The sequence below is a fragment of the Lissotriton helveticus genome, chromosome 5_1 (assembly GCF_964261635.1).
Source record: "Lissotriton helveticus chromosome 5_1, aLisHel1.1, whole genome shotgun sequence".
Lineage (NCBI taxonomy): Eukaryota > Metazoa > Chordata > Amphibia > Caudata > Salamandridae > Lissotriton > Lissotriton helveticus.
In genome coordinates this window covers 1,044,578,045-1,044,592,782 of record NC_136065.1, presented here as the reverse complement: position 1 = coordinate 1,044,592,782, position 14,738 = coordinate 1,044,578,045, and the positions used below count along the sequence as shown (strand labels likewise).

General features: G+C 44.2%; 2 protein-coding genes across 2 annotated transcripts in view; both read left to right on the top strand.

The window, feature by feature from the left end:
• Nucleotides 1-9,958, top strand: part of LOC144752589 (uncharacterized) — a 52,882-nt gene extending 42,924 nt beyond the window's left edge. The window contains exon 6 of the mRNA XM_078640471.1: nucleotides 9,887-9,958. Coding sequence (XP_078496597.1) covers nucleotides 9,887-9,958 — 72 coding nt within the window. The remainder of the gene's footprint in view (nucleotides 1-9,886) is intronic.
• Nucleotides 9,959-12,617: 2,659 nt separating this feature from the next.
• The window catches only part of PI4K2A (phosphatidylinositol 4-kinase type 2 alpha), a 243,754-nt gene continuing 241,633 nt past the window's right edge, over nucleotides 12,618-14,738 (top strand). Inside the window, exon 1 of the mRNA XM_078643573.1 lies at nucleotides 12,618-13,142. Coding sequence (XP_078499699.1) covers nucleotides 12,738-13,142 — 405 coding nt within the window. The 5' untranslated portion in view covers nucleotides 12,618-12,737. The remainder of the gene's footprint in view (nucleotides 13,143-14,738) is intronic.

Here is a 14,738-nt window from a genome sequence, read left to right as displayed (position 1 = left end):
ATACGTGTATTCTCCCATACGGAGCATGTCTTTTAATTCTCGGTGGAACCCTGCTGGATCTTTGTCGTGACAGGGAATTAATTTCTTCATCTCTAAGAGTTCCATCTTGGTAACTGGGGTGTAAACAAATACTCGTTGCATTTCACCATCTGGTGTCCTAACTGGGTGTACTTCTCGTAACGGATGCTGTCTGTCTATGTAAAACGGTTTACTTTCTGGAGGTGAGACATGAACAAAATGCGGGTTCAGAAACGTTCTGTATTTGTGGCGCTGTTCTAGAATGACACTAATTAAATCGGTACCTAAACCTTTCCATCTATACTGGAGTAACTCGTTCAGGATATCATGTAACGGACCTGGATCAGAATGTTGACCCTCATACAGTGTAATAAGGTGCTGGATCATATACATACCCACCAGTCGCTGCTCGGCTGGGGGCAATTTCAGAAACATTTGTGCCACTATTTCGTCTGGAAAAGTGGTAGAATCAGTAATCCATCGGACTGCTGATCGGGCTAGTTCTTGTTCATGCATAGTACTTAACTCACTAAAACCGATGCGTGGTTTCAAAATGTGATCGGTAGCTTGAAATACTTGTTCTAGAGAGCCTTGTTCTGGTGCTGGAAGATGAAACACTTTCTTGTGTTCTAGGCGTAAATGTCGGTCTGGAAATCTAGATTTACCTACATACGCTATTCTGGCGGTATTCTCGTCCTCTACCTCTTCAGTAGAAGAGTCATTTTCTTTCTCGCTTCCTAGAGCTTCTTTGCGTTGTTCGTGTAACCTCATTATTTCTTTACGAATTTTCTTGTACATACTCTCTATACTATTGAGTGTCTTGTGCTTACCCTCGGCTATATTATCACTCCACCTTGTCAGAACTTTCATTTCGATCGGATCTTTAGTCGGGGAATCTTGTTCCCGTATTAAACAATTGATCAGAAACTTTAATAGCATAAACTGGATCTCGGATTTCCTAAGAGACATGACTTCAGCAATACTTTCTGGATCTTGTCCTGTACGAATGAAACGATACATTCTGTCTAGATCTTCTTTCATATTCGGTAGGGTGACCAAATACTCGGACACCTGTCTTATACGCACGGAGTACAGAACCATACTATCCTCGCCTGGGACTGGATCATAACAGCATTCAGTAAGAACTCGTCTGATTTCTGCAATGGACTGATATTTGGGCGTACGCTGTAACGCACGTTCATGTAACTCGACTGCTCCTAAACGTCTACTTGGCGGCGGGGTACCAGGAGGACCTCCTCCCGCGGCCCCTATACTGGAATCGTCGACTGATACTCTTCGTGCTGGCAGAGTGACTGATGTGGCGGGAATTTGTACTACGGGCTGGACCGGGGGTACCGTAACAGGTACTGCAACAGGTGCCCCGGTGGCTGGAGGACCATGAATTACATTATTTACAGGAGCTGGTGGAACAGGATTTGCATATTCTGGAACTGTGTCGTCCAAATAGGACGAGAGAAAAATATCAGCTGCGGTCGGTTTGTGACGTAGCTTGGTCGGAACTAAAGGTGGCGGAAAATTACTGGATGCCTCCGGGGTTGCTTTTGGCAAACCCTCGGCAAGAAGAGGATACATACCCTTAATGAGGGCACTCCTCTGTCTGTCTGACTGTTCGGTTTTAACTCGTTCACCTATTTCGATTAATTCCCTTTCTTGGGCTCTTTCTAAGGATTCTCTACTTAATTCTGACTTTCTGATTTCTTTTTCGGTTCTTTTATGAGATTCTTTGCGCCATAACTCGATGGTGTCTTTCTGTGACTGTCTGGCTTTCTTTTTCCATAATACTTCTTCTACTCGCATGATGCACTCGGCATCCCATGTACCCGATACGGGCCATCTGTACTTTTCTTCTAACTGTTTGGTGTACTCCACCCATAAATCTAGATATAATATGGCACTTATGCCATGCTTTTGATACATAAAATGACCTGGACTGTCCCTAGGCGGGACAGGAACTGCTTCTTCTAACAGACCTTTTCTAGTTTTTAACTGACGTAATTTTGAGAACAGCGGCATGACTGAACTGTAGTCTAGACACAATACAATACACCACTTTCATACCACGACATTGAAATACATGAATGACATTTAAAATAACAGTTTTGACAAAATACTACCTGGAATACTGAAAACCGAATACATGAATTTCTCGAGAACAGAACAGACTAGAACAGAAACTAGATGCACTGCTAAAACAGTATGAAACTTACCGGTCTCATAAAGAGACACGTCAGGACCCGCATCCACCTAAGTGGACACTTCGTGTTGGATCTGCGTACCCAAACCCACGGACCAGAGACAATGCAATTGACCCTGTCTAGATACTACCCCAGCAACGGTACTCACCGGGCAGCAAGAACGGAAGGCCTCGGACTGGACTGGACTGCTTCGACGCCGGACGGACGAACTTCGGATTTCTGTTACGGGTGGGCCTCCGGATACCTCGGACCTTGGACTCTCGGCTTGGGCTCTGGTCGGGACTCGCCGCGTTCCTCCACCGCCTCGTCTGGATGCTGGACCGCAACCTCCGTCTCCTCCGTGGGCCTGAGGGATACTTGAAGCAGAAATATCTGCACGTGCACGGTATGGTTCCGTCACGGCTGCAGAGGATCAGGGGGCTTGCGTGGCTTCACCGGCGCGTGGGGAAAGGGCAAGTCCCTATTCGGGCGCCATTATGTGGTAAATAAATAAATAATACCTCTATTTTTGACTAGATATACAATAACAGATAGCTCAATAAATAAGAGTCAAGATTCGAGGTAGTAGGAGTTTGCAGGTTTAATACAGCATAAAGGACAGGAACAGGACAACCTGCCCAGGAATAGGATGGTAGCTAGCTAGCTCTTAATAACAGTGCACAAGCATATATATACTTAAACAAAATACATGATGTTCAATACAATAGGCGTAGCAGTGGGCAGGGCCTGTAACAGTCGCGAAAGATAAGGCAAGAAAATAGGTGTAACAGGAGGCGTGAACAGGGCGTATACATAGACATGTGATGTAAACGTAACAGAATATGTCATAAACGGGGCGGAAACATGGAGGGGGCTACCTAAGGAGCCGGGACCTCTAACCTAGTGGTGCGCGCAAACTGGCAATGACGTGTTACTAGGAGAAGCTGGGGGCTATGACTTCTGCGCTAGAAGAAGAGACTGAAGTCTGGAGAGTCAGAGCGACATGTACCTAAACACTATCTAGTATCTGATGTTTAGAGAACATGTTGATAGAATCCAAAAGTTATCAGGGTAAAGGCTAACAGACTCTAAGACTGGTGCATGCATTATTCTACATGTAGTGCGTGCTGAGGAATATTAAATGACCATTAATACAGTATTTCTCTTACATGGAGACGTAAAGGCTAGACCATGACGGAAACTATTGATGCGATTCAGTAGCTTAGGAATGCAGGGAAGGAGAGCTGGACTGATAACTAGAATCATAACATACTCTTGGCAGACCAGCAGGCAGAGCCAGGCCGAGCCGGGCACTGTGAGGCAGGAAGTAAGTGAAGGGGCAGGGATACAGGTGGGGGCTGTATCGCTCCTCGGAGAGGGTTCAGGAGACAGGAGCTGAATCTAAGTCCGGGCCCTTTTGAGGCCTAGAAACGGGGACTTTACAATGAAATAACGTGCACACTGTGAAACGTGGCAACGTAACTTTACATAGGCCTAATACTCGTAGCTTTCACGAGAACTGGAAACTGGCATACTAGAGTTAGACACAACTGTAATTGCGTCTTTAATCGATCATGGGGAATACATATGCATATTAATCATGCACACATAACATAAGATGGGGAACACGTAGGGACACAGAACATGGCAAAATTTACTTTTCTCTAGTGAAGAGAGATTAGTTGTGGCAGTTACCTGGGGGTACGTGTAGTGATCAAGGGAAGACATCAGGATTATCCTCAGGTAAATACAGACAGGAGAGGTGTGAACAGGGCAGAAAGGGCCTTTGGGGTTTAAAACCTGTACACTGTTAATTGTCCTCTTTCTTACAGTGCCTGTGTCCAACCTGCTGGAGCTTCTTGTCCAAGGTGTCTTCTTCCCTCCTTCCCTTGTTTTGTTCCCTCCATTCCCTCTTTGTCACCATTGCGTGCTATGGTCTGATAGACATGGTGGTGTGAGAGGGAGGGGTTGGGCCTATCATCAGTTCCTGGCACTCCTGCGGAAACAGCTTGTGGATCCTTACACCTACCACTAGTATCCAGGCTGAGTGGCTGCTTTCAGCTGCCACCACCAGACATGTTTCTGGACCCCTGGGTCGAGAGCCTGCTGCTCTCTGGGGCCTGAAACAATGCACATCCTGGGACGAGGTGCCAAGCCTCCTTCCCCAGGATGGGCAGGGTTCACGAAGGGGAAGCTTGAAAGGCTTGCCACCTTTGTGAGCTTCCCCAGGCCACTTGCTGATTTCAGCAACTGGTCCTCACTGTTATAGAGACATTTGCGCATATTCACCCAGCGTTTTGACTATCTGCAGAGTATTATGTGTGCTTCACTCTCAATCCGCCCCCCACCTCCCATGTGATTGGGAGCTCATCCTGCATCGCCGGTCCTTGGGCAAATTCTCCTGCGTCTTTCCTGACTTTTTCTCCCTCCCCCCCTTCACCTTACCCCCTACCGCTCTACTCTTCTCTTCCTTCCAGCTAATGGCCCCTGCCCTCACCCGTCCCTGCGTATAGTTACCACCATGTGTATCCACTGGACTTCCTTATGTGAACTCTCCCTCTTCAGCTGAGACCTAGCTATTTTGACTGATGACCGATGGAGCTACTTTGTTTATCTATAGGGGTGATGAGCTGGGGACTGCCTCCTCGGATGTCACCTACCCAGTTGTTCTTTGGGCAGACTTCCCTTTGTCTCTCCCGCCTTCCTTTCCCTCCCTCCCCCTGTCATACTCCTAATTCCTATATTTATTTCGCTTTTTGAACTAATGTAACTTATAACCTATAACTCTTGGCTGGGTTCATCATTACTCTTATTTGCTGGCTCCTGATTGGTCAGTGCCTGTCGGTTTCACTTACTCTTCTGTTGTTTCTCTTTTTCTTAGAGCATGAACCAAGTATTGAGACAGCACCTGAGACAGCGCATGTACTGTTACTTGTGAGGTTTTTTGTTACTTAAAAAAATACATAAAATAAGGTTAGAGCTTGCCTATTACTTACCATAGTTGACTTCATAGGCCCTCTTATTTGCTGGCTTTTGGTTGTTTAGATGTGCTGGGTTCACTGTCTCGATTGCTTTTTCCTCCCATGGAGCATGGATTAAGTAATGAATGATTACTTTTTGGGGGATTAGTTTTCTTTTGCTGCTCACACTCGGATTGAGGTACTTCTTTTGAGGTCGCAACCTAACTAAAGACATCTTGTGGACAATCAGACTAGGAATGAATTCTTCCCATTGCTTATCATTGGCTTTGTGGTTTGCAACTCACATTTCCGGCTTTCTATTTGCTGGCTACATTTACTTTAGGCTGTACAGATCGATTTCGTCCCTCCCTTTGCCCAAACCTAGTTTACTGTATTCTTCCACAAACTCCCTTTCTGTAACAGGTCTTTAAATCTTGTTCTTATCTTGTCACATTTGCTGTGCATTCAAAGACAGTGGTCAATGTCAGTCTGTGTCTTCCAGGGAGCTTGGTGTTTATTTTTCTTTCTCTGACTTCAAAGTGAGAGGATTTATGTTACAATCAAGCTGGCTATTGGATGACTGCTTGATGTAGGCTGAACGATGTTATTTTGCTTTTCTAGAACACAGTCCAATTTAAATATTATAAATGAACTTTGGTGACTATCAAATCAATACATTCGTGTCGGAAGCTGGCTCTATATATTCTATACCAAAGTGAGGTATAGTGTGCACAGAGTCCAGTGGAACCCCAAAGGTAGGCAGAGGTAAAGTTAGATAGCACATAAGTCTCTATTTGTGGTAGTGTGGTCGAGCGTTAAGGCAGTATCAGAGGACAGCGTTAAGCATTTGTTCTACACCCTCAGTCAGCAAATGAATTCACACACTCAAAGACTGAACTTCAGACCAATTGTTTTTGTATAAAAATATTCTTTCAGTTATTTTATTTTCTAGAACCATGCAAGCCTGGCACATGTAAGTGATAATTACTTTGCACTAAATATACAGTTGTAATAGAGTTTGGATTGTAATTGTGCTACTCCATGCTCCTCTGAAGGAGACGCAATGACATCACTCTGTCTTCCAGGCTGCACAATTAGAGCGCGTGTGCCTATTTGTCATGCTGCTGGGATGAGCAACGTGCTATTAGCGGAGCCCCGTTTCAATCAGGCGTAGTAAACAATTGCACAAGATAGACATACCACCTTTTGTGTGCATACTCACGCTTAAAACAAAGCACAAACAAGCCCGGGAGTTGTGTGTGCGCGCGCTCTGAAAGAAAAAAAAGCACGCAAGTGGTGCGTGCGGCGGAAAAATTGAAAAAAAAACAGCTGCAGGTCTGGCGAGTGGTGTGCGATGTGCGCACACAATGACGTGAGAGGAAAGCCATATGGCGCCTCTGCTCGTCATTGTGCGCATAACCGCACGCCCGTGGCCAGCAAAAGCGTCTGGTAGGACTTTGGAAAGCCCACAGACTAAATGTCTCGCCGAACAGCGCATGCGCTGACTCAGCGAGACCTACAAATCACACATGCACACACGTCCTTGTTCTTTATTGTTGAAACCTTCAGGTCGCTTGTGCATTCTAAAATTGCGGCGACTTTGGAGATCTAGTTCTTAGCATTTTTAACCCATGGATGTCTTTTGTGATCACGTGATTACAGAGTATAAATGGGATATGTAGTTTTTCCCCAAAGTTTACAGTCCTGCCAAGCGTCACGCAACAGGTGTGACACTCACGCATTTCAGTGCGGTGATCCGCATCACCGCACTGAAATGCATTGTCACGCATAATTGCCACCTGCTGCCAGGCGCGCCACCAGCGGCGCCAGGACGTGCCCGGGCTCTCTCTGCTGCTCCGAGAGAGGTGCGCCTGCTTCGAGTTCCTAAACAGTTAAGTCAGCATCACTGCGGGGGCCGGGCTGCCCTCGATTACTGCAGCTCAGAGCTGTCAATCACCGACCAGGCACCAGGGGGCCGAGATTAAATACGGATGTGCGGCGGTAGAGTGCCGTCACGTCCGGAGGAACAGGAAGTAAGCAGAAGCGGGGAAATCTGAGAGAGTGCAGGCTGCTCACAGTCTCTCTCATGCCGCATGGCCGCCCGCCGAGGCCGCATGAATCGATGGCCTCCTGCGCCCCGCTAAACACTAAACAGTGCAGGCTGCAGCACCTTGATCTCCTGGAGCCAGCTGAGCCGGCGAAAGTCAGCTCTGGCCAGCCGCCACCACCAGGAGGACTGCGAGTGCGAGCGCATCCCCTGGGGGCGGGGGAGAGGGGGGGGGGGCGGTTGAGGAGTGTCTGACAGCGACCGAACCTGCCGGGCTCACCACAGCCCGGGCTGGACTGGAGGCGGAGGAGTCACTCAGAACACACAGACTGTAGGGGCCGGAGAGGTTCATTTGCAGGCCGGAGCACAGGGACAGGCCTGACTGAATTTGCGCTGGCCAGGACCAAGCCTTAGCCAGGTTGATGCGGCCCGTCGGCCCGGGCTGGTCAACACAGAGGGAAGGGGAGCAGGTAGCTGACGTTGCCTGAGTATATGTCACTTTTTGAATCAAGGTTCATTTACAACGAAATCGCCCCTTTCTATGAGTCTGTTTCCCATTGGTACCGTTACATTGATGACATCTTTTTTGTATGGACCGATGGGGAACAGACTCTGAAAGAGTTCCTGTCTTGGCTCAATCTTACAGATGTGAATCTACATTTCACTGCTAACATTGATAAATGTAGAGTGGAATTTTTGGAAATTTACATTAGATGTAACGAGGGTGGTCATCTTGAAGTTGACCTGTATACTAAGCCAACTGCCAGGAACACCCTATTACACTGCAAAAGTTATCATCCCCGGTGCCAAAAAGATAGCATCCCCTTCTCCCAATTTCTTAGAGTGCGACGTAATTGCACCAATATCAAGGACTATGACATGCAGTCAGTGGTAATGAAAAGGAAGTTTTTGGAGCGAGGCTACCCACATCGATTGGTGAGAGAAGCCTATAAGAGAGCACGGTTTTTTGACCGTGACTCATTAATAAACACCCAGAAACATGTCAAAGAACAAAAGCTTGTCTGCATTACCAGGCATTCAACTTTAAATGCCACCATTAGACAAGTGATCAATTCCAATTGGCACCTCCTCAATGTCAACCAAAATGAAAGTAGACTGGCTAAACCTATGTTCGCCCATCGGCGAAAAAAAAAATTTAAAGGTCTCATCGTTAGATCTCGCTTTGAGAAAACTACGAATATTCCTTATGTTCAGAAGTCCATCGTGGGAAAAAATGGAGTCAGTGGTACATCCCGTTGTGGCTCATGTTTATCCTGTGATTCTATCCTTATTAATGAAACTATGACATTTAATGGTGTATCCATTAAAACAAAGGAATTATGCACCTGTAATACTCGCAATGTAGTTTACTTAATAGTATGTCCTTGTAATTTAGGATATGTAGGTGAGACCTCCCGGGCAATAAAAACCCGCTTGACAGAACACAGATCTGCCATTAAAACGAAGAAGCATATGGCACCTTTAGTGAGTCACTACATGGAATACAAGCATTTACCAACTGAGATGAAATGGTGTATTCTGGAGAGAATACATATGTCTGACAATAAAGGAGGCGAAAAAATAAGGAAGAAAAAAGAAGTGTACTGGATTTTTACCCTGGGCACTTTTGACCGAGGGTTGAACCTTGATTTACCCTGGGAGAATGCCATTACCTAGAGTAGTTAGTAACTAGCGAATCATATAAGGCCCCCATGTCTACAACAACTACGAAGATAACCCTATTGTTGTTGGAACTTATTATTTAGATATTTTATAGTTGCTTTTCCCATTTAGACTGTATTAACAGTCGTTTTTTAATTGAGACCCCCTTAATAGTTGTGTGTTCTGAAATAGTTGTGTGTTCTGAAATCGCTTTTTAACATTTCATCTTTCCGATCCGGTATCTGTTGTATTTGTTTATGGAGACACCCATTATTGCCTTCACTATGGGACCTTGCACTTTAAGTGAGGGTGGAGCCATGATATTCCACCTATGAGTAATCCCTATAAATGCACCAATAGGGTTGAACCTTACAATTCCTTGCTTCTTCCTACGGATTCATCCGCCGCCATTGTACACGCCGTGGTACGACGTCTATTACAGGTATGCGTTTCGCTGACAGAGGTTAAACGTGTTAGATTCATAGTACCCAACATATGGTTGGATGTTTGTGCCTCTTATAATTTTCTGGGAAAACGGTTACACACCCGCGTAAACAGACAATCGTGTAATATTCTTCTGCAGCGTATATCTCAGTACATGTGAACTTTCACTTCGAGTATGTTTATATAAACAATTAGTGATATATCGCCTTTTATCTTCACGAGCTGTGTCTCTCTTTGCACGAAAGGTTGTACATCAGGAACCGTTTGCTGGGATACTACACAGCTCTGGCACCACTAATATCGAGAATCGACTGCCGTGATTTTAAATAGCTCTGGCGCCGTTACCATCAGACGCTTTTAAAGTATCTCGGACGCTCTCCAAGTAACCTGGACAGCGTACCACAAGTAAGCAAGCTTAACTAATCTTACGGATGTGGAATAGAGTACAGCATCTGTTCGAACTGACTTTTATTGGCCAGTTCACGTTCAGGAAAAGGGAGGGGAATAGAACTGTGAAGAAAATATCCATTTTTCTTATTTTTCGTTTTTTTCATTTGCAGAAAATTATCCGTACTATCGTACTTCGCAATCTTTTGAATGTTGCCTTGAATGATCATGCTTTGACTTTATAAGGTAAGATTAAATGTAATATTCGAGAGTGCCTTAACGGACAGTTTAGGAATTAAATTATCACTGGCATTTAATTATTTTATAATTTTCCTATAGATAGTGAGGTCACCATAAAACAGTATATCTTATGCTGCACCATTTTTAATCAACGTACTTTGAGAAAATATTACAGGAAGAAATGTATGAAAACTAATCACTGGTATGTTTCTCTCATATAAATTTAACATGTCTATGTTTTTTTTTTATCCTTTATAAATAGGAGTTTCAATGCTTAAAAATAACAATAAAGACAATACTTATTTACAATAAAGACAATACCTATTTAGGACTTGGTATTACTTAGAGCATCCTTTATTAGGTAGGGAATTAGCACCAATGATCTCTGTACTCAACTAATCTTTCTGCTTCATTATATACTTGGTAAAAATATGTTATGGTTTCTGTACCGCTATCAATGACATCAATAAATGTTTTAGGTGCTCCTGTAATTATGAGGCCTCTTTATGAGCCCTCCTTCTGGAGAGTATCTAGAGAAGGTTTTTTACATTAGCGGGAAAAACACTGAGAAGTTGTATATATTTTTGATGATCTAGTTCTTTATATGTTTTTATGTGTCTCTGTACCTGTGGTATAATTTGTTTTTGGCGTAAGACAATTCTGGCAAGTTGTTAAAAAAGAAAAGACATTGTACCTGTTAAAACACAAGTAAACATTTTGTAATTTGGAATTTTTTAAATTATAGAAATACGCTGATGTTGTCCTGATGAAGACACACTGGTTGTGTTGAAACGCGTCGACAGACAGACATCAACTCCGATAATCAGCTGGGGAAATCATCAAAATTTACTTCTCCTTATCAATTTGTAGAGAATACGACAATTAAACACTGCATTCTCTTTTTATTATCTTTTTATCATTCGGTATCTGATTGAATGTGTTCATCAATTTTTATTACTGTTATTAAATTTTGTGATATCATGGTTACTAGTTAGTATTCTTCTTTACTTGTGTTTTTTGTGATATGTCTAAATTGTGCCAGTTGTCTACATTGTTGATGCCTGGATATATTTTTTCGCTATCAATTACTTTGCCCTGATCCAGGATTCCGATCTCACTCAGGGGGTCCCTGTTCTAATGCCATAAGTTGCCTGAGCACACTAAATGCAGCTGCTCTCGAGCTGTCGGAAGCTAAATTCATGTCAAGTAAGAGTGTGCCTAGCTCTAGAGTTAGTGAGGGGCACGGAATAAGAAGTTATTGGTAATAAAGTTGCAAATCTGTGCTCAACATGCCTTCCAACATTCTACAAAGTTCCACGCACACAGGAGTCCCATCTATACTTGCAGGCACATACAGACTTGCACATAGCACGGCCAGTCAGTGACACACACACACAACATTCACGCACAACACTTTTCTCAGGCCAGTGGGCTGATGTAACATAATTTCGCTATGCTGGCCTAAACGCTCATTTTACACTGTTCTACTAATACCACTACAAATGCTCTATCATTGACCTTAAGCACAGCGCCACCGTTGAATAGTTTTCTCTTGAAGCTGGCGAATGCACGTATTCTTAAAGGAAACTCTCAAATTTAGTTTTCCATGTTAATTATTACCATTTAAAAATACTTAACATGGTTCAGTTTAGCCGTGGGGATGGATCAGATGTTGCTTTCATGACAGTGGCACCGGGATTCAAGTTATTTTTGGTGGCGACTCTGAGATTACCATGCATTGTCATTGATTAACTGTTTTGGCTTAACAAACCATTTGTTTTAACTGTAATGTGTACTAGACATAACATTCAACTTTATTAAACTATAGTCATGGTCGCAAAACATGTATTTTATTGGTTATTACTATTACAAATATACCTGCCCGGTGACCCTCTTAGCAAAAAGTAGATCAGTGATCTTGTGTAGGTACTTTAGAAGCATTGGGCGCTTTTGAGGCAGTTTTCGTACCACAACATGGGCTAATGTGTGAAAACTATCTTACTACATGGGCATAATTGTTGATTTCTATTCAGTCCTTTGTTCTCTAACATGCATCACTAAAAGTGCCACACATAAGACATTTATATGTCACATGTAAGAAGACTGAATATATGGCTATGACACACATAAGCAGTCTCAAACTTTGACAGCTATGTATTAGGTCACTGCACTTCAGTTAGTTTACTCAAGAGGCATGTTATTCTTCCAAAATGCCAGGGATGAACTTGTTTCACAGTACCAGTTGACTCAGTGGTGAACAGTGGCTTTGGAGAAGTTTTAAGGTCTTCTTAGAGTTTCCTAGTGCTCAAATGGCTGTCATTTCTGTTGTTTATTTGTTTCCCTAGTCTTCACTGCTTGATTTTGCTCGCAAGAAAGTGTCACTCATAGTCATTGAAATGTCACTCATAATTACCCTGAAATTATGAAAATGTCACACATAGCAATCTGAAACCTTGGCAGCTATGAGTTTATTGTGATTGGCTGCTGAAAATAAAGTAGTAAAGAATAAAGAAGCATAATCGGATCCTCCAATGACTGCAATCCTGACATAGAATTGGGCTGGTCCGCCTTTGAAAACTGCAGACATTTTGGAACCAGGCATACTTCAAAGCTCGCTTAAGTCCTCTTTCTTGGTCGGTGGTGGGATTGGCGTGCAGCCGGGAACCCGGAAGCGCTGCGGTTGTTGACGATGGATCAGCTGACGCCTGTCAGGTGACAGCTCCCAGTCATCGCTCCGGAGTGCAGGGTCTGCAGACTGACCCGCAGAGATTTCCCGTCGGGGCCATGGACGAGACCAGCCCGCTCGTGTCCCCCGTGCGGGATGTGCCTGAGCCGGGCTTCCAGTCCTGCGCCTCGCCCCCTGCGGCCTCGGGCGCGGCGGGCCGCTTCCCTGCCATCCCGGGGGTGGTGGTGCGGGTCCCCCCTGCCCAGGTACAGACTCCAGCCCCCTCGGCAGCCGTAGGTCCATCGCCACCCGCCTCTCCCAGCGGGGAGAGGCAACCCCTGCTCGACCGATCCCAGGCCCGGCTACAAGCGGCTCAGGAGCAGCGGGAGCGGAATGACTTCCCGGAGGACCCCGAGTTCGCCGACGTAGTGAGGCGGGCGGAGGCGGCGATCGAGCGCGGCATCTTCCCCGAGAGGATCTACCAGGGCTCCAGCGGGAGCTACTTCGTAAAGGACCCGCAGGGGGTGAGTGTGGGACGCACCGATTGCCCCCAAGGGATAATCTATATTGGGAGACAATGAATTATACAGCTATATCGGGTGGGGTGGGGTGATGTGGACCGATACACAGTGAAAATCATTGAGAGTAGGTGCTCATGTAGGGTCAGTATGGGCAGCCTACTGCAGTAAAACTCTGAAAAGTCCCATGAGAATCTGTTTGCCCACTTATAGAAATCAGTTCCCTTTGTAAATCCTACTCTGTATGATGCCGATTGGAGCGATCTCTCTAAGAAGATCAGATTTGGATAGCATATTGATATTTCTTTTAGTAGTATTGAGCGATGGAGAATGATGCATGAGTTTAGATCTGGAATGAGAGGCGAAGGAGTGGGTCACCATTTTCTCTCTCATTTCATAACATGAACATGTTAGGAATACAGATGCAAGCAGTAGTGGGTCTTTGTCACATAAAATGGAGGAAGGGGATAGATAGGGAAAACGTGCGTTCACAATGCCTCTTGGTTTAGCTTTTTGCTAATGGAATTGTTTAATAATTAGTTGGACAGTGTTGTGTGTTGCCATCGGATGGATTATAAAGAGAAGCACACAATGAAGCAATGTCCTGGCCTGAATTTAAGAGAGTTTGCTATTGCTGAACATTTTGCGTTATCAAAGTGAAGCTGTCTCCTTAAAGAAGAATGCTTTGAAAAGGACTCAAAAAGTGAAGTGGTGAACTTAAGAGGGCTACACAGTACAATGTTGCCTAGTAGATGCTTTCGACAAATGTCCAGTGTTTCTGTTGCAGCTCTATGAAAGGCTGTGTGTGCAAATGTTCTCGGTGAAGAAAAATAACGATACTTTTTTAACAATATAATTGTTATGACACCAACGAAACATATTAATGTACAATAGCGATCAACGAATAATGTTTTTAGACAGGATAAAGCATTTAAACAATATGCACCAAATTAAAAAAAAGTAATAAATCAGAAATTAAAGGAAATCTTGTGTCTGCAAAATTACAGCAAAAAAATATGCTATCAGTTGCAGTATACATTTTATATTGTAGTCTACCAAAATGACTACTTGATGCCATTATATCCACAAGCATTTGCAATGCAATCGGTCTCGCCTTTGAACCTTATATGTATTTAGCTATGCAGCATATTAGCCTAGGTGCTGTAACATCTACCGTTCTTTACCATGGAGGGAAAGTAAGCACCAAACTGTGTGACACACCAGGTATGGGCACACATTGCAAGAAATATTGCCTTTCCGTGGGGAATGGTATAGTCCAAAGCTCTGTTTTTAATATAAAATCTTCGGTGGTCATATCACTAGATGTGAAAAAAATATTATTGTCTACAGGTGCTTTTGAAAGACAATTTCTGTGGACTGGAATCTAGAGAATGCTAAAGTGATTCTGGTATTTTACTGACCTCTTGCCTTGTGTGAAATTCCTCAGAGAGTGCTCTGGGGCCCTACATGCATAATCTGCCTCAGCCAATTTACTGGCGGTGCTGCAGTGCTTGGAAGTGCAAACTAGCGCTCTTCTTCCACTGTAAATGCTGCCCAAGGCACCGCATGTCATGTTGTAAAACCTGTTTCAGCAATCCCTAA